At 37.2% G+C, this 24,249-nt stretch overlaps 1 protein-coding gene across 3 annotated transcripts; it reads right to left on the bottom strand.

The window, feature by feature from the left end:
- Positions 1–1,106: 1,106 nt before the first annotated feature.
- DNA2 (DNA replication helicase/nuclease 2) lies at positions 1,107–22,051 on the bottom strand. 3 transcript variants are annotated; one of them, XM_054831886.1, is made up of 21 exons: positions 21,926–22,051; positions 20,883–21,062; positions 19,690–19,873; positions 18,186–18,331; positions 16,497–16,622; positions 15,436–15,655; positions 14,781–14,898; positions 14,310–14,475; positions 12,839–13,033; positions 11,625–11,855; positions 11,019–11,135; positions 10,808–10,917; positions 9,417–9,526; positions 8,683–8,907; positions 7,405–7,598; positions 7,209–7,298; positions 6,923–7,115; positions 3,996–4,085; positions 3,172–3,354; positions 2,898–3,044; positions 1,107–2,272 (listed from the first exon to the last, which is right to left on the bottom strand). In XM_054831886.1, exons 1-21 carry the CDS (start codon positions 21,934–21,936, stop codon positions 2,216–2,218), a joined length of 3,093 nt encoding a protein of 1,030 aa, XP_054687861.1. In that variant the 5' UTR covers positions 21,937–22,051; the 3' UTR covers positions 1,107–2,215. The 3 variants fall into 3 exon arrangements, with proteins under 3 accessions (XP_054687861.1, XP_054687860.1, XP_054687858.1); XM_054831885.1 differs by lacking the exon at positions 1,107–2,272 and having other exon boundaries at positions 2,848–3,044; XM_054831883.1 differs by lacking the exon at positions 1,107–2,272 and having other exon boundaries at positions 2,848–3,047.
- Between the last annotated feature and the right edge of the window lie 2,198 nt (positions 22,052–24,249).

Here is a 24,249-nt window from a genome sequence, read left to right on the forward strand (position 1 = left end):
CACCAAGCATTTTTATCAGAGAGAGAGGGGAGCTCAGTTTGTAGCCACTGCACCCTAAACACTACTATTTGCTTTACTCAATAATTATTCTAAGTCACCCTCTTTTCTCTCCCCATCTTAGGAATGGCTAACCACCAGCCAGGTGTAGAACAAAAAGGTGTGCTTCATCTCTCTCTTCAGTGACTACACACAAAACAGCATGGAGGAAAAAGGATATCATTGCCTTGGCGTGCAAGGAAGGAGGAGCACAGGGACAGAACACAGCCCAGGGTTCTTACATCCACCATTCCCACCTCTCAAAAGGGGAAAAAAAAAAAAAAGGAATCTATGTTTTTAAACATTGAACAGTCATAATAATCATGCTCTGATACTACTACTCTGGTATAAAACAACTTTTTTTTTTTTTTTTTTTAAAAAAAGCCCAGTAACACATAATGCACTAAGGCAGTGCTCAAGAGAAAAAGTGATTCTTTTTACTTTTACAAGATACTCCTTTCATATACATATATATTCATTAGAATGCAAGAGTGTTTTAGAGAATCACATCTCAATTTTGAGGCTACCAGATCAAAACATTGTTTAATCTGTAGATCTCTGCTCAATCCAATTTTTACCATGCAACAAAGTGCACATTTTAGAAGTAGATAAGGAAATGTGCCTGTTTTTCATGCAACTTTGTGGAGGGATGGAAATACCTCTAATTTATTTATTAACTTATTAATAGCAGGCAGATAGTTTTCTGGAGAAGCATAATTTGATGTAAGAAAATAGATAAACTAAATCTTAAGACTTTCGTATACACAGATCCCAAAAATAGAAAGAAAACCTTTTCTATACAAGGATATGTTATCCTGAAATCACTGCTCTAATAAAAGTATATTTTACCCTAATTTTTTGATCTTTTGAAAGACTAAGAGCTCATACAGTTGATGAAGAGTGTATCTTCACCCGAAAAAGAGGATATCCTGTCAACTATTCAAATTTTTTTTGTACTGTTCAAAATATTTGTATTACATAAAACAAAGTATTAACAAAGTATAAACAACTATAACAAAACCAACATCAAAATTTTATTATTTCAAACATTACAAAAGTTAGGGAGCAGTTGAAAAAGAGTGAAAATGCCCATATTTAACATCTAGAAGTTTGTCAGCAACTATATGCACACAACTACTTGACGTTTATCCAAGAGAAAACAAATACTAATGATTCTGAAGAATCAAAAGAATTTGCTTCCACTAGCAAGCTTGGAAAGAAACTTCTTAGTAATAGAGTATGAGGTAGTATAAAGAAACTAAAACAGATCTGTCAAGTAAAGGATATTTTGTATTGTATAGATGCTATCATCTTTACAAAAACCAGAACCTGAGCATGTAAACTTCTTAGTCATCAAGCTGCATCTCTAGTGTTGTTGGGATTTTTTTTTTTTTTTTGAAGATCAGATAAACTGAAACCAGAGTTTTATTATGATCTTCAACTGGGCAGTGTTTCACTTGAACGGATTTATGTGCTAAATATCTTAGTTCATGGAAGGGAGTTAAGTGAATCAACATCACATTTCTCCCAGATGTATGCAAAATCAAGAGATTAGAAAAGTCATCAAGGGATCTTCATGAGAGATTAATTACATTATGTATATAAATATAAAATACTTCAGTATTTAAAAAACCAGAAGCACACTTTAAAGAACATGAGGCTTGGAAAAAGTGAAGGAAGTTTTTCCTGATTTTTTTTTCCAAACAGCACAACACCACAGCATTCTAATTAGGAATTCTAATAAATGGAATTCCTGTACGTAAACTACATTTTAAAGTCTTTAAAACCAAACTGAGCCCAGAAAACTATGGCCCAATGCAGCATTTCCCCCTCCTCCTCAAGTGTTTCCCCAGTCACTTACAGAGATAACTGTTTCTCAAGATAAAGGTGAATATCGAAGTAGCTATCCAGTATCTGAAGGAACAGAGTATTCATATTTCTGGTTTGTTACAAGTACACTGGTACTAAAACAACCACCTCAACAATCGGCTCAAAGAAATAAATGTATGTCTTATGTTACTGAAAGGAAGCCTTTAAAATAATTGAATGTGATTGCTGGTTCGGCTTCATTCAGATTAAACCGTGCGCATCAGCACTGATACCCCACTAACTAGTTATTTACATTAAGCAGCACCGGAAGAAAACACACAAACGCCTGTAAAAGTCTCCATCTTCACAATCATAAAATGTTACACTTGTGGATACTTTCATGAGCCCCTGCTGGAAGATTGAAGATGTACCAAGTTAAGGAAGCATTTTGGTAACACACAGCTTTCACAAAAACACAAAACCTGTTTGAATACGTATTGGCAGTTGCAAAGAAAGCAGCTAACAAGGTCTTTCTTATTTAAATAGGAGATGGAAACAGCCATAGCTAGAGCAAACTCAGTACAATACCAGAGAGAAAGAAAAAAATTAACAAGTCATCTGAAAGTTACACAATTTTCCATTCTAGCAACATTATTCATGAACCATTCTCTCACCAGCTGTATTTAATGGTACTTCTGAGGAAAACAATCACACTGATATTAAGGTGCCAAGAAACTAGGAGGATAAAAAAATGCAAAAGCATTAACCATTAAAAATTCTGGCCTCAGAATTAAAATAAATTCTGTCAAAGTTGACTTGCAAATCAGCATGGACTTTTTCTACTTTTGAAGACAGTGAAAGTTCTAAATCCATCTATTAGCTCGATCTCAAGTATATTTTTGGCATATTTAATTACCACATTTTGTACCATGTTGCCAATCAGTGTTAAAAGTATAACCTATGTAATCAAAGATCTTCCCATCCTTATCTCAAATCTCCCTAAGTCAATCTTACCTTCCCCTTTCACAAAACAGCATGGAGAAAAAGGATATCATTGCCTCAGACCTCAAGTAGCGGAGTAGCTTCTCCAAAGGAGGATAGCGGCACAGGGATGGAACGCAGCCCACCATGATTAGTTTGTGCTTGGCTCTTGTCAGAGCAACATTAAGACGTCGCCAGTCCTTCAGGAGGGTGCCAAGCTGCTAAATAAACATAATTTGCTCTTATTTTTCCTACTTAAATTTTAGAATTTAGATAGATGCATTTTGAAAGTGAGGAGTTTAACTATTAAAATTGACTGAAACAAAGTTATTATGACCAACTTACATTTTCATCATTACTGTTCCTAACAAAAGAGACAATTATTATACTTTTGTCTCTTCCTTGGTATTTGTCTACTGTGTTGACTTCCACTCTGTTCTCCTTCAATTTTCCCATCAAATCAGTGATTGTTTTTAACTGATGTCTGTATGGTGATATAATGCCAATGTCTGATGGCTTACAGCCAGCCTGAATGAAGAAACAAAAGAAAAAGATGTCACTGCAGTTAGCTTGGAATACTCATTACTATCAGAAGACACTCAGAGTTTTGGGGGCTTTTTGGTTTGTTTGGTTTTTGGTGGTTTGGGGTTTTTTTAAGCAGTGCTGCAAGATATTGTATCTACAGTAAGTCATCAATGGAACTCTAGATGTAACTGGTATTAACTAAAGAAAATAGAAGATATTAGTTACTGCAAGCTCCCAAGCTTTCTCTTAAATGAGCACAGATATCCTTGAAATCCATATTTTTCTTTCTTCCTCAAACTGTGAGGTGAACATTCAGAACTCCTAGTCTGTACTACTAATGAAGTTGACTGGATGAAATAAGGAAGAAAGGCAAACTCTCTCCCCTCCTTCACAAGAAAGCCGTCATCTCTTAAAAGAATTTGGCATCCAGCTTTTTTTGCATCCCAGATTCAACCAGGCAAGGGACAGTGAACTGAATGCAGAGCTCAAGCTCCTCACTATACTGATGTGTAGCCAACCTTTAATTTATCCTTAAGGTTATCCCTCAAACAATAACCCAACACACAGTCTCCATTACTATAGCAATGTAGAAATGCATCATTATAAAGCTGCCCCTCTGAACAATGTAATAAAGTAAAAGATACCTTAATAAATAAGGATGTGAGGAAGAGTACTAGTTTAGCTTCTGTCACATTACTTACTCCACCTTTCTCTGCATGTTCTGGTGCTGGAACCTTTAAAAATATAAATGGAAAATAATGACTCTTGCTGTCTATAAAGGCATACTATATTCTGATCCCTAACTCACTGTATGCAACATTTTCAGCATCCTGCTACAACTAGTTGTACTTCTCCAAACAGCCACCCCAATATCATCTGAATGGCTGAATTTGGAGATCACTATAATGTTTAACATGTGAGTAAAGTAATACATAGTTAATATTTGTAAGAATATTCCAGGTAAGTGGTATCTGCTTACTAAAGCAGTACCACTGCACATATATAGAATCTGACAGGGTACAATATGCGTCAAAAGCTTCACAAATCCAGAAATTCAGCTGACTGGGTAGCTCATTAAATGTAATCTATGCTCAATACCTAGCACACTAAAGCACTGCAAATAAACAAAAAATAGTCTAATAGAGATTGACAAACCCATATGCGACACTGCTGCAACTCTATATAGCGGTCTCCTCGAGGCAGCACATATACCTATATATATATATTAATAGTAGGCTACTGCATCCACAAGTTTATTTAAGGATTCCAGCCACATGCAAAAAAAGTAGTCTGTATTGTGTTGCTTAAGTAGGGTACTACATACTTCAGCAAGAATCCTATTTTTCTGCAACATCTCCTCCAAGCTTCTTTTATGTGACATAATGTGTTTTCAGTATGTTGCATAGATTATAGAAGCAGCAACTATTTTCCTTCATATTAGAAGATTCCATTGCTTTTTCCACAACAACACTTTCTCTGTAGCTTGTCTCAACAGCTACACAGCTGAATACTTACTGTAAGCTAACTTGTTTTTACACTGACATCAGGCAGTCTAATTGTTGTTATGACCTGTCATATCACAATTGAATTAAGAGCTATACTATTATAGCTGTGCTGTTGTATGTTTTTTAAATTCACTATTCTGAAAACATCACACTTAGACACCTCCAAACTTGCATGCGATCAAGTTTTCTTCAAGCAGAAAAGCACTAGTTTCATGAACAGTTGGTTTCTATCCACACTGGCATAAATGTAGCCAAAAGCTATACAAAAACTATTTTAGGGAAAAAGAGTTCTAAAAGCTAGGTCATCCTTACACGTACTTACGTTTATATTTATTACGGTCACATAGTACACCAAAAAACCTCAACAAAAATAACTTTGGCCTAGAATTACCCAGAAGATTGGCATTAAATCAACAATATAATTTTTCAACATTCAAACCCAAGCTGTCAGAGGAAGCGCAGACTGACACACGATTTGGCAGAAAAGGAACAAATAGATTTCTGATTACTGTCACAAATATGTTACATTATTAAACAGAAAGCAATTGAGGCATTTTTCTTTTCTAAAAAAGTAAGCATAATAAATGCAAGCTTCCTGGTGGTGTATTTATGATTTTTTTTTCCTCTCCTTTCTCCCCTTCTGTATCCCCCCCAAATATGTTTCTTCAGAAGCTTTTCTTGGTTACACCATGAACAACAATATACAGGGGAAAAAACCAAAACCAAAACAAAACACCACATTATAAAGAAAACAAAATGCATGCTGGTTGTGTTTGGGTTTGCTGTGAGTTTTTGGATTGGGTTTTTGTGCTGCTTTCTTTCTCTTCTCACCCTCTAGGACTACGACAATACATGGAGTTTTGACGAGAAGTCCAAAAACAGATATGACATCATGTCTCAACAAAACCAAGAGTATTTTGGAAGTGAAACTTTCCTACTGGTTCTACAAACAGAACAGCTGTCTTATACTCAAGATGGGCTTTCTAGGAAGGAAAAAAATTGAAATGGAACAGAAACTCTAGCTTTCACATTACCAATTTTGGTCTAATTAATAGATGAACAGTGTATCAGCCAGTTTCCTACTGGGACAAGTCTCTTCCCTGGGACCAACTGTCTGCTTTCCCATGAAAGGGATAGTAGCTATTGAGGCATTCCTGGAAAAGGTTCCTCTGTTTAGTTTAGGCATTTTTAGAAATTTCTGAGTCACTCAAGTAAACACTGTGTTTCTTTTTAGATCATTGAAGAGATTCTATCAGAATTGTTATTAAAAAAAAAAGTTCTGGAGAACACAGAGACTGGAGAGTCCTTTCCAGGATCAGCATAAGAGATCATCAGTTGATACAATTATTGGTAAAACGCATTATTAATAGGTATCAACATAAAACCTCTTAGGAATACAGACTCAAATGTTCATAATCCAGTCACTAACTACAGCGACAGCAAGTACTAGAGACCACAAACATGTACTGATTTATTAATCTTTTTTACACATGCATTTAAACTCTCTCTCATTTTATCTACAACTCAGTTTCTTTACATAATTCTTATCCATTCTAGAGTTTTATTTTTCTGGCAAAAGTTTGAGTCTCTAATAAAGGACATACCTAAACCAACTTACTCCTCCCTCACACTTCAGTGTCTAGAATGTCAGCAAAATTCAATGGAGAATTACAATTACTCCTGCCACTAGCACATGGCTTAGACACTGCTGATCCCCAGCCCCTGGAAATGACATCATTCTATGGTTGCAAGGGCATCCAACATGACTACACACTTTGAGCTACATTCTGCACATGAGAACAAAGGTTTAGTACATTCAATATTATCTGAATTAAACTTTTCGGCTGCTCTGAGATGCAACATTTCCAGCAGTGGCTCTAACCACCCCACTTGATCAGCTATACTAACAAGTTTTGCATGTTGCACATTTTACATATTAACTAGAAAACCATTTTTTAAAGTTATATCTTTTACCCTACCTAAGTTGTATGAAGTTTTACATATTGACTGTATTGAAAACATGCATAAAAATTAAAATCTTGAAAGGAGAATATAACAAACTTTACCTTCTCTGTGTTCAGAAAACACACAGGTGTGTCTGGATCAACTACTTCCTTCAACCATGCTTTTGAAGCATCTGCAAGCTCCAGTTTCAATTTTTTTAGGTTGGGCAAGTTAACAGTGGCATTTGATACCTTCTCTGAGCCACATTCCAGTTTGCCTTCATACACTAACATGTTACTCAGTGACATAATTTTACTAAAGATTTAAAAAAACAAGAAAAGGCGTCAAATCTTGCAGTTTCAATTCCATACCAAAAACCTCGATGTAATAAATAAAAGTTTAAAATACCTATTCATTCTGTATTGCACAGTTAATTGGACAACAGCATTTTGGTTTTGCTCCAGCCTTTTAAATAAGCTTTCACTCATGCCAAGATCTCTGTTACAAAACCAAACAAAACCAAAAAATGGTGTCAGGCAAAATATTGCAAGAGCCTTCCCAGAACTCATGTTACTAATAATTGTCCAGCAGCATTTCATCTCACCTTGCTTCCGCATTCAGTACAAGTGGAGGCAGCTGCTGATGATCCCCTACCAGCACAAACCTTTTGGAGCAGAAAAGTGGGCCCAGACAGATGAGCTGGCTTATTTGGGAAGCTTCATCAACTATACAGAAATCAAATTGCTTCTGAACAAAGATGGGGTGATTTACTCCCATGCAAGACGTTGCTACCACTGGCTGAAAATTGAGACACACTTTAAGGATAAGATACATCTTAAATCCTTTAGCACTACATTTTCCAAGGTAAAAGAAAAAATAGTATTTGCCATTAAACTAAAAACTAAAATGTGAAATAAATCAAATTATTAATCCTCAAAATCAAACTAGCACACCTTACATACATACTGGCCTCACATTCTTGCACTGATTGCAAATGACAAACAAAAAACAGCTTTAGAGCAGATTGTAGTAAATAATTCATTCCTGCCATGTGTTCAGCATGGTATCAGGTTCTATACATATAGAATTCATGAAGCGTGCTGAAATGACTACTGTAGAAAATGATATGGTTTGGTTTTTTTAACTCCAAAGAGAAGATAAAACAGCAGCACAGTTCTTCCCACCACTGTGCTTCCACTGCAATCTGAAATGTCTAAAATATGAAACATTACATCACTTAATCATTCCCCTGCAATGCCTATCAACAAAAAAGTAAGTGGCAGCTTTTGCAAAGTTGGCATTTACTCCAACTACCATGAAGCTTCATTCTTTCAACTAATTTAATTTAAAGCTGCCACTGACTCAGTTTACCCAGCTCCCATTGTGGTTTGCATTGATATTCACACAGGCAGTGTTAATCTTTCAATCAAATTAGTGTTTGGCCAGGCCAGGTTAGCTCCGCAGCACACCACTTCTGTCTTCCCCATCTGCTGATTGTACAAGTGGCACAACCACCACAAGTGGGAGAAGAAAAGGGACAAACAGCAGCAATATGTGAATAGACAGGTTGCAGCAGTTAATCACCACCCCACCACACAAGATCTCAGATAAAAGCACTGGCATCTGTGGGACTTACTACTTACAATGATAAGTTACTTTGTGTGGACATAAACAATGCTTTTCAACTTTCCAACTGTTAATGTTGGTCATTATTGGCTATAAAGAAATTGAAGCAATGCAGAGATTGAGTATCTTTTTCAGCTCAGATTTCTTACAGCAGTAACACATCCTTTGGATGGGTTCCTTCTCTGCCAAACAACCATAATACAAATGTAATTATCCTTATCAACTTGCAAGGCCAGCAAACCCCACTTTTTTTTACCTGACTGTTATAGACCTCTTCCAAATCTGTTACAGATTTAATTGATTTGGACCTGCAAATTTCTTCTTCTGTATATTTCTGTATATCTGGATGAACCTTCTGAGCTCGCCCCAAGCGCAAGAAGCCAACTTTGAATTTGGCTAGCTTTAGCAGGATATTGTCTACAGCAGTGTGTGTAAAACTAGTCAGAAGAACACTGAAACCACAAGCAGAAAGAATTCTCACCTAATGAGTGGCAGAGGGAAACAAAAGAAAAAAAATATTAGTTTACATGCAAGAATCGTGTTTGACTGGGTTACCAGGTTGCACATAGCTTCAGCACCATGGGTTTATACAACTTACAATGGACAAGTTACTGGCTTCCCGAAGAAGTCCTTTTTTTGAGCTTAACTCAGGATTTGACGACTTGCTGACTTTTGAAACCAAAGAATTTTAACACTGAAGTGTCACAGAAGTGATTAAATATCACACTTCAGTCTCCCACATATATTCCTACACAAGCAAAAGAGAATCCTACTCCACAAAATACATTTTTAGTTCTACCAAATGTAAGTTCTTAAGTAAAAAGAAGTGTGCAGATTTCTTTTTAATAATAATTTCTTTGAAATTAGGCAGATACCAGTAGACCAAGTCATGACAATTAATTTTGGACAGTATGCTTTATACACAGTATGTTTAATGCTCTCCTCCAAATCTCACCAAAAAAATGTAAACAACAAAGTACAGGATCTTACTAGAGCACATATGGTAGTGGTTTTTCCTGTTCCAGGCATACCCACAATAAGTGTGTAGTCTTTTGAAAGCAGCACTTGTTTCATTGCCTGTTTCTGAGGCTTATTCAGACCTTTAAAGAAAAATAAAAATTAAATGTTGATACTTTATAATCATTGTAATAATTGCTAAAGTTAATAAAACTTAAAGTTAATAGTTTCTTCCTCCATAAAGCTCTTAAAGAATTGAGCAGGGTAAGTCTGTAGGCTCTGATGAAGTAATGATATTAAACATAATACACAGACAACTAGTACAGGGTCTGCACTACAGTCCTAGAAATAAATCACTGAAGACATCTTTATTCTTACACCTTTTGTGACTCTAATATCCTAAATGACCACCTCCATATGATAGTCTTGCATGGGCATTTCTATTTTGTCATACCCATTTTCATGTTCAAACATATGGCTCACAAAGGGAAATGAACTGCTCACATATCTTGATTAGAAGAAATGTTATATCAGAGCTGGTTTTCCCCACTCTGACGCAAACAGGCAGCATGTTCCAGCTATTTGGACTAGACAAAGCTTGAGCAAAAAAATTAGAAACATCTAGGCTTATCACTGCCTTTCTGTAAACAAAAATATATGGCTTGCAAGTATGGGAAGACACTGTTTTCCCTGTCTTCTGGTACTACTTAATCAGTCATTGTTGAGTTTCAGAATAAGTGACTTCCTCTCATTTTCTATCCTTTCAGCAGTTTTCCAGGAAGCTGGGCAAAAGTTCTTATTTGAAGTAGACCTCAAAGCAACAAGGCACATCTTTCAGTCTTCAGAGTTTTTATAAGAAGTTCTATTTGCTTTAAGAGAATTCAGTTAAATTTCTGTTTTCACAGACAACTCAGAGAACAATGAAGTATTTTCACCAAATGAGACACTGCTAAATACCTAAACAAATTTTGTTTTAAAAGAAGTGCCACAAAGCATCACACACTACAGAGTAGCCAACACTCAGCAAGTGATTATACAAGTGAATGCTTACACCAAAGCCCATCTCCTTCCACTCTCTCAAAGCCTGCTTCCTCTATCCCAAGAACCTTCCCCACGCCCTGTTCCTTCCTTTTATAAGGGTTAGAGAGGTAATCATGTGACACTTTGTTTGAAACTGCAAGCTGCAGCAACTAACAAAAGTACAATAAAGCTCTAATCAAATATCTGGTTATATCTTCTAATTAGTTCACAACCACTTTAGTCACAAGACAACATGCAAGGTAAGAACTTGTTTTTAATTTTTAAGCCGAAAACTACCACTTAGACCCCAAAGTAGGAAAATACCCTTATATTTAGTGTGATAAATGCTTTGGTTATAGAGACGTACTACTAAACAGAGAATTTTGAGGAAAACCACTTTGTACCCTTTAAAATATTTGCAACAGTTTCCTTTGCTTCTGGAGGAAGGACAGAGCTCAAATGCTGAATAAAACGTGGTTTGTGGAAGTCAATTATCAAGTTACGGAGTCTTTCACTGCGGATAAAAAAAAAAAACAACCAAGAATCAAGAGTTAACCAGTTGAGAAACTTTATCTGAAAATATTTAAAGTGTGAAATTAATTTGATTTTTCATACCTGACTGGGGAATCTTTCATCAATTTAGAAAGGTTTTCAAAGGGGACTCCTACACCAAAATCTCCTTCTTCATGATCCAACCTAAATATGGTGTTCTCGGGGAGCTTTGACAAATTCCTGAAGGATGACAGTAACATGGACAAAGTAATTCTGTTTACAAGCACCATGTTGATAATTAAAGACTTAGTAATAAGTGTTAAGTGATACCTCCTAGGAGTCCCAGAGTAAAGCAATAGCTAGAAGAAACACACTAACTGACCTAAATAAAACATGATCAGAGCCCAATTTAAAGCCCATGTAGCCTGAATAATGAAAGTGACTATTAACATAGTAATCACAGCGTCCATATAGTCTCATGTTGGAGACGTAAGCAAATGCAGTTTGCAAGCATACTTTTATTCAAACAACCTAGTTAAATAGACAGGCATATACACCGGCCAAGTATCGACATTTTCAATCAAGATACAAAAATTTCCAAAGGGTACTTCCCCAAGCCCAGCAAGAAGAGTCAGACCCTGTCAGAGCTTTTTGGACACCTACAAGTACCCTTCCTGAAGCCAGTATTATAATGTCTTCATACAGGTATTTTTCCTTTTGTTCAATTACCTGCCCAACAAACAGGAGACTTTTGTCACACTGACTTCTCTAACATAGCCAGTAGCCAAACCAAGTAAGCCATTTTCCTCTCCACTCACAACCACTCGATCACCGACCAATAGGTTTGTTCCAGGTATGGCACCATTTTTACGTTGGAAAAAGTGTAGATACTGTCCCTCGGAAATTTCCTGCACTTTGCCAACTCTGATCATGCTTCCAACACAATCGCCAGCCTTCTCTCTGAAGATGTTAGGAAAAAAATAAAATTTTAATATTTCTCTTACTGAGAGAATCTTAATATTAAAAAACCCCAACCCACAAGTAAAAAGCCTCCCACCACCCACAACCAACCACCAAAACCAACACAAAACCAAAGGAAAAAAAAAAATCTCCAAAGCAACAGAAGAACCCTCAGCAACGCAAACACACATAAGAACAACCAGGAAGATCAAACAGTCACTTGGCAATAGCCACTTTGACCAGAAAAGGTTAGTAAGAATATGTAGAACCCTTGCACTTCTTCCAAGAACAGAGTCCAATATGTCGGCTAAAGTTATCTACAATATCCTGTTAAAAACTAAATACTGAAATGTATGGATCCACTTCACTAAGATGTTCCATATTTGCTAATAGAGTTGCTTGTCTCACTTAAAACAACTCGGCTATGTTTCACTTCTACAGATGCCTTGAAATGGGCCTACAAACCGCCAATTATTTTTTCCACAGCTGCTGGACTGTGAGATGTATAACATGCTACTTCAGCCAACAAGAGCCTTTAATCTGCTTTTATCCACGTTCAGAGCCACACCTAGAAGCATGGTCCAAAACACATCTTTGTCAAGTAAACCCTCAGGAAACCAGCACGATGAGCTGGGATCACAGTCAGCACTCTGCCTCAGCCCCCAGAGACACAAATGAACATAACTGTACCACTTTTGCTTCTGAAGACTGAGGTTGCAGTGTGCTGCTTCCTACATGCAACTTAACAACAACAAAAACTCAAATATCATATTGCAAATACAAATGCAATAAATCGCGTAGGCTAATGTCACCATTAGGTCATGTCTCACAAAAAGCTACCTATGCAAGTAGCATATTTGATTATTTCTACAAGCACTAGAAAACACCTGGTTTTCCTTGTGTTGAGAACACAAGTTGACAACGCCTCATTTCCAGTTACTGAAGGGAGCATTGTTTGTACCAGGCTAGAAATTACATCTTACCTTTCCAAAGAAGGTGTCATCCATATATTTTTATATCCCTTTTTACCCTCTGCACTTTGCAGCTCCAAAGTTAACATTAGATACCACAGGCTGAAATACTCTAAGTGGGAGGGTTTCAGGTGCTGGGTCTCTCTTTCAATAACAGGTACCATAGCAGGAGGAAAAGACACATTGGCCATCTTTTGTTCTACAGCTCTGGGAGTAGAACCAAACGCAGGAAAGAGTCAACTTGTATCTTTTTTTTTCTTGCAAGCCTATATGTACATAATGCCAATCTAAATTTATACTGTAACATACCAGCTAGATTAATCTATCATCACTGAAATAAAGTTGAACCTGTATCCTTTGTTCATGTGAACAATCTCATATTAGTAAGTTTGCATCACCTCTATGATTTTGAATTATTAAGGATGATAAGTTGGTCAAAGACTAAAGACATTTCAAGAATAGTACAGTATATATTTAGATAGTTGATCTTTTATTCCTTTTTTTTTTTCCTAAGATACGAATACTATAGTGAGATTTAGCTAAGCAAAGGGGAATTTAATTATTAATAAACAAATTGGCTTGAAGTCTGCTTATCTCAAAACTAAATATCAATAGACATTATACCTAATCAGGTATAAAGTTAGTTCAGAAGTTAATAGCTACCCAGTTAGTAATAATCCTGTTGCTGTAACAACCAAATATTAGAAATAGTATTTCACAAAAAACAGTTTACAAAAACACATTGTGTATGCCCACAAAGCAAGTTCCCTCATCATACAATTTTACCCCTAAAAATTTTAAAAATATTCAGGAGTTACATTTACACAAGATCACCCCAAAAGCTCTCCTGTTCTAACATATCTCATTTGATCTCTTCAGTATATGATTTGGTTCTGTTTTTTTATGCAGCATAAAGAAAAGACTAAAACTTACAAAGTTATTGAATTGTTTTTAAAACCGTTACATGAAAATTTGTCAAATATTTGCTCATGACATCTCTAACAGGAGATGCAGTAACACTTCAGCAGAGTAATATCAATGTATCATTACTTGTGTATTACCCTATAGGGAAACGGTTGTCTACAGAGTCAAAGTGACAGTTGTTGTCCAGCCACCATTCATCCTCAAAAGACTGCCCATTTCAAATAGTTGCAAGAATACAGCTTTTTTAAAATCATAATTATTATTAACTTAGGTATAACAGAAATCTGTCATTGTCATAAAGTATTTTGTTGAGACTTATCTCAGATTTTTGTCTTGCAGAAAGTGTACCTGCCCAACCACATTAAGTCTCTGCGAGATCAGGGACTTGCACTATAAAAGTTACAGTGGGGTCTATGGAGCATTCTTTTGGGGTGCAAGAGTCCTCAGTAAAGAAATAAGAAACTGTCAACCACAAAAATGAAATTACAGTATCAAAAGCTACAATAATTCAAGCTTATTTAAAAAAACACAAGTTTGTTTGGGTTTGGGTTTTTTTTACCTGCTGTATAGAAAGCAGTTGTGTATTTGGGAGCAATATTTACAGGCTTGACTGTCATCAACTACAGGAGGCAAAGCAGCAAGCTGCGACTGCTGTCTTCCCGTGGCAGATTTATAAGTACTGTGTGTTAAATAGAAGGCCACATGGTTTCTTAACTTCATTAATTCTGTCAAGAAAAAGAACAAACTAAGCTGATGTTTTGGGGTTTGTTTGTAACAATTTCTAACTCAAAAGTAACTAGCCATCAACTTTTCAGCCAGATAAGAAGCGAGTATTCATATAGCAAAGTCCTAGTGAAGTATTAATAAAACAATTAGGTTTTTTACATAAGCTTATTGGAATTAGTAACATTATCACAAGTGATACATCTGTAAGTACAGATGTTCATGAGAGTAAACCTTATAACTATTACTAAAACATTTCATTTTAATTAAGGTAATTATGGTTTCTGAGAAAGAGGAACAACTTTACCTCTTCGGTCCATGCGAGCTCCAGAAACAGGGTACATAGTACCAGTTTTAAGATAAAGAAGAAATCCAGCTTCAGGATCTACTCTCCGTTCTAAATTCAACAACGTATACAGAATAACCTGCAAACATTATATATAAACTTATTACAATGTATTAAAAACAAAATACACTGCAAGGTGTATTTAGTTTTTCTGCAGTTTATGTGGTAAAGCAGCCATTACTATCACAAGTAATCTAGAAGCCATAAATAGTAAACACCTAACCAAGAATTTCAATTAAAAGGCATCATCCTTAACAAAAGTTTATACAAGGGTACTACCTCTAGATCAGACCAGCTATCTAGAAACATGTACAACAGTAATTCCTGAAGCAGTTTGCCTCAACCTAGTATCTGAACATAGCAAGAAGAGACTAAAGAACAGATATCTCAGGATAAAAACTGTAAGAGTGATTGAAAGTAGTAAATGTATTTACTTCCCGCTCGTCAGTTCACTTTCATTTTGTATCAGCAGCTTTGGGCATGCTAGGATCAGCCATCCATAAGTCTAGCTGATGCCACATACAATGTGTTTCACGTTCATAAGACAAAATAGGTCATCTAATAAAAAAAAGTATGCATAACCACTGATATGAACTTAGACATTTGGTTTTTGTACCTGACTTCTGTGCTCTATGGAATTAGATTCCTTGCCAGACTTGAGCTCTAATGGCATTATCCTAGACTGTACTCCGGACTGGCGATGGATTTTCACCCTGGCTGTAACATCAATCTTTCCCTTCAACCCAAACCTGGGAGACCAGATGTTCTCTTCAATGTCTAAGATGTCTACAATCTCTATCTTAGAAGAGAAATCTTCTGGTTTTTCACCACTTGACCTAGGAAGAAAGTTAAGTCAGAAGTTACAATTTCCTTATATTAAAACATGGTTCAATTAAATATTTAATATTTTTGCATTATAAGCACTCTTTAGGCACTAGCTTTAGAAATAAAGTGCATCAAGTCTCACTCAAACTATCTTCCCATTAACAGAGGAAGTATATCAACATTACTTTAAATTGCACATTGGCATGTAGTTTTGCTATTCACTTAAATTTTAAAGTTAAAAAAGAATCTTAAACTGTTTTTAATAGGTTATGGTCTTTTCTGAATAACCGCACTTTAAAACATTTTGATTCTTCAAAAAGTTTAATGATATACACTGGAAAACAGCAGACCTGCCATTTCACTGAAACTTTAACACACTATGGCTAATACTATTAGCAGCAAGAAGCCACAGACAAGAGCAGCTCAGCAGCAGCAGAGTAAAATCACCATTTCACTGATAAACTGTTATCTTAGTGAAGAATTACATTTGATTAATAGTTTCATATCCTGATTTGTAGGTCTTGCACATACTTGCAGTAACTTCTAGCTTAGTCAGTAGATCAAACATGCTTGCTTTTCTAATTACTAAAATTTCTACTTTGAACCACATCGTTTACAAGGATTTTAAGACCAATAAGATTTTTATGTCGCTCAGTCTTAATGTCTTCCCCAGGATTCACAATTGCAGTTAAACATGCAGCTCTCAAGATCAGCTATTTTGGCAGTGAGACCATGAATTAGCTCCATATCACTGAACAGATTTGCATAAAAAATGCTGTTCTAAAAGCTAAAAGTGAACAAAACAAGATATACAACTTAGAACGGTTTTAACTTTTAATTCTGGCTTCTTACGGTTTTAGTTGCATTTTATTTTGGTTAGCTGGGTTGTGCATGAAGTCTTCCACCCATTTAAAAAATGACGGCAAATATTCTTCCACTTCTTGCATTATTTCTGTTTGTTTCAGATTTAAGTGATACCTAAAAAATAAAGCCATGCACATTAAGGAGACAGAAATACTAGATTTGCTGCTGGTACTAACAAGATTTTGCCTCAAGTAGTAACAAGACTAATGGAAATAACTGTCAAGTTTGACTAAACATCTGTAAATTGTAGGTAGCGACAGATTCATTAAGGTTCAACTCAATTACTTCATAAAACTACAACTGACCATCCATTACAAGAGATAAACTACACTATGTTTGTTTCTGATGTAACTTTTGAAATGACAGGTGTAGCACAAAGAAAGCATCAGCATGGTAGATGTGATGAAACAAAACTAATAGACTGCAACAAAGGAGCACCAGACTCATGCATTTAAAAATGGCTATTCCTATGCTTTATGCAAAATTGAAAACATTAAAAAAAATGCTCAGAAGACCATTTGCTTTTTGTCTGAATGCACTGATCTACTACTTGTTCTTCACATACATTTTGACAGGTTTCAGACCATTTTAATTGGAAAGGAATCATGAACCTCTTCAGTTGCTACAGTTGCAAATATACAAGAAAGCAAAAGTCTCATTACACAGAACATAATCATGTGGCATTAGATAATTCAGTGGTGGCACTCACTGGAAATAATGTCATTATTCTACAGCAACAGAGAAATACAAGTGGGTTTTACACAAAAAAGTTCATACAAGTGCAAACGATTGCAGCCAGCAGACGTTTATGTAACCTGCTTTTCAATTCCAACAAATAGTAGCCTACATATGCAAAGAGGAACCGCAAATCAATAGTTTCAAACACAGAGGCCCAGGGTGACACAAAATCCTTTAAGTAATCTTAGCAGTCACAATCCAAAATATCTACCTTCGTAACAGAACTAGAGTAATAAATCTTGTTACCATTTTAACTTCCAACTCATCTGGAGCTAACAGATACTGTCATTGCCCAACATATAATTTCGGATATTTTAGATGTAATAGCTTTTTTATGTGACTTGAATTTTATTTTACTCAAGTCTGCAGTAAAATCTTAAAACTGACAGCCATTCACCTTGCCATTTTCTGATGGAAATACGAAGACTATTTATTACGCTAGCGTTTCTATCAGCTTTGCAGAGAAAATAAGTTACAGGTCCTCTAACAACTGAGCCATTAAGTAACCTGATAAAGAATACGAAAATATCAGACATCTCAATGCTTGGTCAGTCACAAGTTTCTAGTTCTTATCCCAAGGATTAAAGTGAATTATGCTTATCATGTTTAACTCAGCTTTGGGAGATGCCTGGAAATCTAATGTTACAGGCACAAACACTCCTTGGCCTGAAAAAAAAAAAAAAAATCTACAGCTACAGTTGCTCCAGAAACATAATTCAGATCTATAGAAGTAGCTCAGTAGGGCAGGCAAATGAAATTACATTATGAAACAGGGAAATATTTTACTGAAAGATACTCAAGTTTCATTAAAGCAAGGTCATTTGGCAGAATACTCTCCCGATATTAGTGCTACAGTTTTTAAAGTAAAAATTTATCTGCTAGTTCATATGTTCCTACCCTGTCTTCTAAACATAAAAATATACCTGCAATGCTACTTACATTTCTTTGAGATACTTTTGTCCATATACAATTTTATTTGCTAGTTCTTCAACTTTTTCTTGTGCCAAGTTATTTGTTACTGATTGTTGGAAAATGTCATGAAGAATTGTACCAATAAGTGTTTGGCATGAACCAGACTCGGAGCCCTGCAACAGATGTCATATAACATATATACATGAAGATTTATGCCCACTTCATGCAAACTTTTTCTATAAAATTTCTGGGGTTTATTTACTGCACATGATGGACTGCACTTATTTAATTGCAAGATCGTTAGTTTTCACCTCACTAATTAATACATATTCAAACCTGACTGTGAAAACAGCCAAATTGAAATGTGTCCCTCCTATTACTTTATCTCTCATTTTTAACCCAACCCTGATAATGTTAGGACACAATCCCTATGTGATTGACAAGTACGGATTAAAATTTTGAACAAGTTTTGCCTCTGGGCAGTATTAATAGCAGTATTTCCTAATGTATATACTGACCTTTACAATCTTACAGATACTTTTTTTTGCATGAAGCAGTTTCCTGTGTTTTACCAATTTATACAAAATTATTCCAAGTATCCCCAGGATGGCTCAGAAACCCATCTAACCATCACCAGGACTGGGCTCTGTAGACTCATAAGAATTAAAAGTGGTAGTAAGTTACGACTTCGGCATGAACCACCACCACACAACTGGTAATCTAATCAGTATGGTTTTTAAGTACTTACAGACCCGGCACTTGTGGGTTCCACTCACGACTGGAAGGTGGTGTTATCCTGGACTCAGGACTCCCAACTAATTAGTTTATTCCTATTATTTCTTTAATACAGGCCTGACACCATCTCAGCCTGTACTTAAGTTTCCTGTTTCAGTCACAGGCTCCCAGTGGCTGTTAACCACTGCATTCCAGTTTCCTTGCCAATTTGGATTTACATGTCTGGAAGTTTTCCTCAGCTGAATCCACGTATCAGCAAGGACACTTCCACAGGAAACCTTTCCTCTTTCCAAGTTCCAACAGCTAGATTCAGATTCCAGAGTTAACACACGCAAACCCTGATTACAGTACGTGTACATTCCAGCTTGATCTTGAACTAAAGCCTGCTTCTCGTAAGGTATTAAGAAAGAGTCTTAACTGAATGGGCTGCTTTTTCAGAAGCTTTTAACTTGTCCAAGTGTGGTTATGTTTTCATATGGCCGACAAGAGGCACATCCCTCACAAAGGGTTCATATCCACACAAAATGCAGATAGAGATTTTCAAAGAAGTTGCCAGAATTTTGTCCCATTAATTACATTAAGAATATAGGATTATTTTAGCCAAAATTCTCAAAAAACACAAGAAGGCCAGCCACAGACAGTTTCCATTCCAAATTATTGTGTTGTAAACATTATGAAAAGCTAGTAATAACATTTTGCAATACAGTATCTCAGCCAGTTTTAATAGAACCAAACTACTAGTCTCAGTGAAACAGTAACCCACTGATACGCTTGATGCTCTAGGATTAACACTTACCCTAAACCTTTCACTCAGCACTGCTCTTCTCATACATCGAATACTATTTGATATTGTAGTGCCAGAAAGCAGCAGATCTGGGTAAAGAACTAGGTATCCAGACTGGTCATTTATTATCCAGGTACCGGAGCTACACTCCCCTTCTAAATGAATGATGTCTCCTGGAACAACCGGAACAGACTCCCTATAACGTAATACATTTGAACAACCATTTGCAAGGTAAGGACACCACAAATTAGAAGTTATATATTAATATATATCAGATTCAACATACTTCAAAACAGGACCTAAATAAATTTTGAAAATGAATAAAGGAATTTTTACTGACAAAACTCAATAGTTTTGAGAATTGGATGATGCGTCAGGACAGCCTGCACATAGGGAAATCCTATTGACTTCACATTATTCCAGATCCATGTATTAAGCCATTTCAGTATCCTTATGTTTTATACAGGCATACTACACTTTTTAATTACATGAGATTTACCTTCTTAACAATTCTACTTATTTCAGAAACTCCAAAAAAAAGGTAAAAATATTTTTTAGAAGTTTTAGGGTTCAAGATCTTTTATACTTGCTCCTCCAAGAAATGGAGTCTTAGACTGCTTTTCTCCCATCTTTTAGGCTTGCACAGAAAATAAAAAGCAGTGCCAAATAGCATGCACACACCTGTATGTTTCAAAAGACTAAGCTAATCTTCCGTAACATACCACGCAATGCACAAACACCTTAGAGTCCTCACTGATTCACACTTGAAAAAACTTTTGCAGTTGAGCTCAAGCTAAGGTGACTTTAACAGACTGTATAAAACCTCTTGTTTAACAGACATATCTTTGTGCATTTATATGTACAATGAGGGTACATCATTTAGAAGAACACTTCTAATTGTTGCAAGACAACACTGAAAATATCCTGCTCAGAGCTTATGGCCTTGCTGTTCATTTGTACAAAGACAAATTAAAACTTCCAGGTAGCAATATCTACTCAACACAAGTTACGTGACATGAGTTGTCTCAAGATGAATATCCATTACACTAATATACTGACAATATGACATTAGATAAATGTTGTGTCAGGATTTCTTATCACTTTTAAGGGAGTAAAATACATCTCAAAGGCAACACAAAGAAGAGTGACTTAGTAATCCAATATTTCATCCTATCTTCAAGCATCTACATTTCTGTATGGATTACCAGCCATTCCTAAGGATGCACAGTTCTGTATCTTCCAGTGACTGAGATGATGTAATTGTCAAGCGTTTCTCAGGGTCACTTCCATTTCTCTGTATGACGTTGACTTCCAACACACGGTATCTGTTGTTCAACCCATTCCTAAGTATTGTGTCAGGGGAGTCAGTCACTTTCTTCTGAAAACTGAAGTAACAATTCGTTACTGCAAAGACCTGACACTATTTGAAAAGAAAATAGCCAACCCGTATACAAGAAGAGAGAAAGCTTCAGGTATAAACTCAATTTTTATATATATTTAGTGGGGTTTTTAATTCTATACAGGCAGAGTGCAGGAAATTTTCTCTTTAGAAATGTTGCCACACTGTCTCTTCAGATGACAGGGATGAAAAACGAGCACTTGGACATGAGACATAAGCGTTAAATAAATTGCTCTATATTACAGCTAGTGCTTCCTTTTGGTGTCCATATACACATACTCATTTATAAGGTAATTATAATATCGTACTGCAAACCCTGTGCTTGCAAGAAAGCTTGTATCTCCCTGAACACCGTAGACCGCATAAGAATTCCCACAATCACTCAAGTACCTTAAACAGAGCGCGCTAACTTTTTCCGCCTTAACCTCAACATAAAGCTAGCTAGAAAACTGTTATTCGAGGTTCAGTTACCATCTAGCCAATAGCCAAAATTTAGAGCTCCAGGGCACCGACAAGGACAGAGCTCCCACCAGGAGCCTGCACCCTACTCTGCCCAGCGCGAACGGCAGTTACTCGCCAAGCAGCGGCGGCTACCTCTCAACGATTATTCCAGGCAGCGCCGAGCGCTTCCTACTTGCCCCCCATCCCCGATGAAGGTCCGTGCCGCCCCGTCCCCGCTCCGCCGCCCCTCAGGACTCTGTTCCGACTTCCCGCACCTGGGGCCGGAGGGGCCGCGAGGCGGGAGAGCGAGCGCGCGAGGCAACCCGCGCGCCCAGCTTTAAAATTTCAAACCCCCCGGGCTCCCAGCTGTTCTCCGCCCGTTCGTTCTTCCTCCTACTCCGCCGCTACCTGTCCGCCATGAACAGATACTCTGCCGCGCACGGTTGGTCCCGCCTCAGCTCCACAGCACAGCCCGCACACCGGCCCCGAGGTGCACAGACAGGTAAAGCGAGGGACCCTGCAGGCGCACGCGCACACGCACACACACCCCCATCCCGCGCCTCGCAAGACCCCGCTGGAGCGCAGGCGCAGTACAGCCGCTTTGCCCGCTCACCTCCGGAGAAGCTCCGCCCCCTCGTCCCTCCCAGCTCGGCCACTGGCGGAGAAGCTAGCGCAGCCAATGGGATGTGCCCGGAGGGCGGTTCTCCGCCGGGGTTGGGAGGGGCGCGCGCTTCCCGCGCGCGGGTAGATTGGTTGAAGGCGCGAAGTGGCGCGCGGCGTCGCCAGCCGCTGCCCTGAGGGAACCTGGCGGTCCTTTGGGGCCTGAGGCGTTAATTTACACAGTATCAAGTGCTGTTACAACCGTGGCCCCTTTTCTGATACCAGTGCTGTAGTATGAGGTAAAACCAGATGTGCCTTTTGGTCCCAGATGCTTATGGATGAATCTCAGCCTGACAGTTAAACTTTTTCTCTGATAAGAACTTGGGACATTCAGTGCTGTTCACTGACAGAGGCTTTCTGAGGTGATACAGAGGTTTCAGATATATGGATTGCCTTTCTTTGGCCACAAAACCACTATTTCAGCAAAGCATTCTGGATCTGATACCATCACTTCTAGCAAAGATTGAAGGACACAGGTATTAAATCTATTCTTAATACATTAGGATGACTGTTCTGTAGTTTAAATGTCGGGAAAATGATGTATTAAGAGTTTGGTCTTGTATCTCTTTAATGTAGCCAAACATTGGGGAACTGTGAGGCTCTAGTCCTGCAAAGACGACAGTTTTGGCCAATGGTTGACATTGCAACAGAAAGATCAAAGCTTGAATTTTAAAAGGTGAGAACATACTTAAATTAGCCCCTTTAGCTTTCTTTGGGATAGTCCTGAAATACATGCAGTAAACCACATTAATGTCACTTTCCATTGGAGAACCTCTACTATAAGTTTATTTGTAATTTAATAGTTATGTGTCAATACTATTAAATGCACAGTCACATAATTTATTATGGTATTAAAGAGATTACAGAAGTACTTTTACTTTGTACACTGTAGTCTCTTTCGTGTTGCCTATACATCTCTCATACACTAACAAAGAAATATCTTAACAGAATATGGTTATAAAAGTACGTAATATGCTTTAAATATTTTTATGAAGTTAGCTAAAATCCAAGCAGTCTGGGGAATCCCTAGGAGGAATCTGCGAAATCCAGAAAAACACCAAACCTTACTTTAGTACAAAAGTTGCACTAAAGTGTTCAGATTATGGCTCGTTTAATTCTTTATGGCATCGGTGGTTGAAAAAAGTGTTCTTACAATTTTAAGATACATCAGCGTTCTCCATCAAGTTTGAACTGTGTAAATTCAGGAATTTGTCAAAAATTTTGTTATCACAAGACAATTAAATTTGTTCCTTCCAATCCTGGGACAAACAGGGAGTTAGCTATCTATACTTACAGTTAACATGCTTTATTTGCCCTCATTTTTTTTACACCACAGATTTATTCAGGGAAATCTATAAGGGGAACCTACAGCTGTGTCTTCTCCAGCAACTGACTCAGTAATATATACCTGCCTGCTGCCACCCCAGGTAGCAAGTTTATTTCTAAAGCTAAATCTCAGATTAAATTTACCTTGCATCAGATCTAGCAAGTGTGCAGCCACAGTGTGAGCTGGTTCAGTAAGGTGACACCAATAAAATCCATTCCTTTATTTTGCTGAGTTAACCTTTCATCAAATCAGTGGAAGCACCATGGTATCTAGTCCACCTACCCTGGCTGAGGCAAAATGTCAAACAGCACCCAAGGGTGCAGTTAGATAGCAGACTAAACCAGTATAAATTAGCTGCAAGGAAAACCATCAGCTTCCAGAACTGCTTTACTATGCAACCACGCTAGCACTGTAGTCAGAGAACAGGTCAAATCCTGCCAACAGGAGCAGAAAGGAGAGCGAGAGTACAGGAAACCTAACTCAGACCAGCTTAAAACATCCTGGGATCCACTCTGGGGATGCTCGGGGGGCAGTCTGTCACTCACGTCACTGAAGCAGAGATCTCAGCTGAACAGACTCACTCACACTAATGGCACAGAATAAACACACAGTTAAGGACCAAGCACAGAGATATTTTCTTTTATACTTGTTTGAATTGAACAAATAAGGTGTTTTGAGTCACAAACATAAAAGAAGGCTTGTTACAAGTGTCTTGGCACATTCCTTTTTCAGGAAAGGAGGGGAA

This window comes from Grus americana, chromosome 7 (genome assembly GCF_028858705.1).
Source record: "Grus americana isolate bGruAme1 chromosome 7, bGruAme1.mat, whole genome shotgun sequence".
NCBI classification, from domain to species: domain Eukaryota; kingdom Metazoa; phylum Chordata; class Aves; order Gruiformes; family Gruidae; genus Grus; species Grus americana.

What these genes read in the sequence shown, in the direction of transcription:
- DNA2 (XM_054831886.1), bottom strand. An exon ending in CAAAAGTATCTCAAAGAAAT is followed by an intron (nt 16,623 to 18,185) that starts GTAAGTAGCATT and finishes TTTATTTTTTAG; the next exon opens with GTATCACTTAAATCTGAAAC. An exon ending in GTCTCCTGTTTGTTGGGCAG is followed by an intron (nt 11,136 to 11,624) that starts GTAATTGAACAA and finishes GTCATCCTTCAG; the next exon opens with GAATTTGTCAAAGCTCCCCG.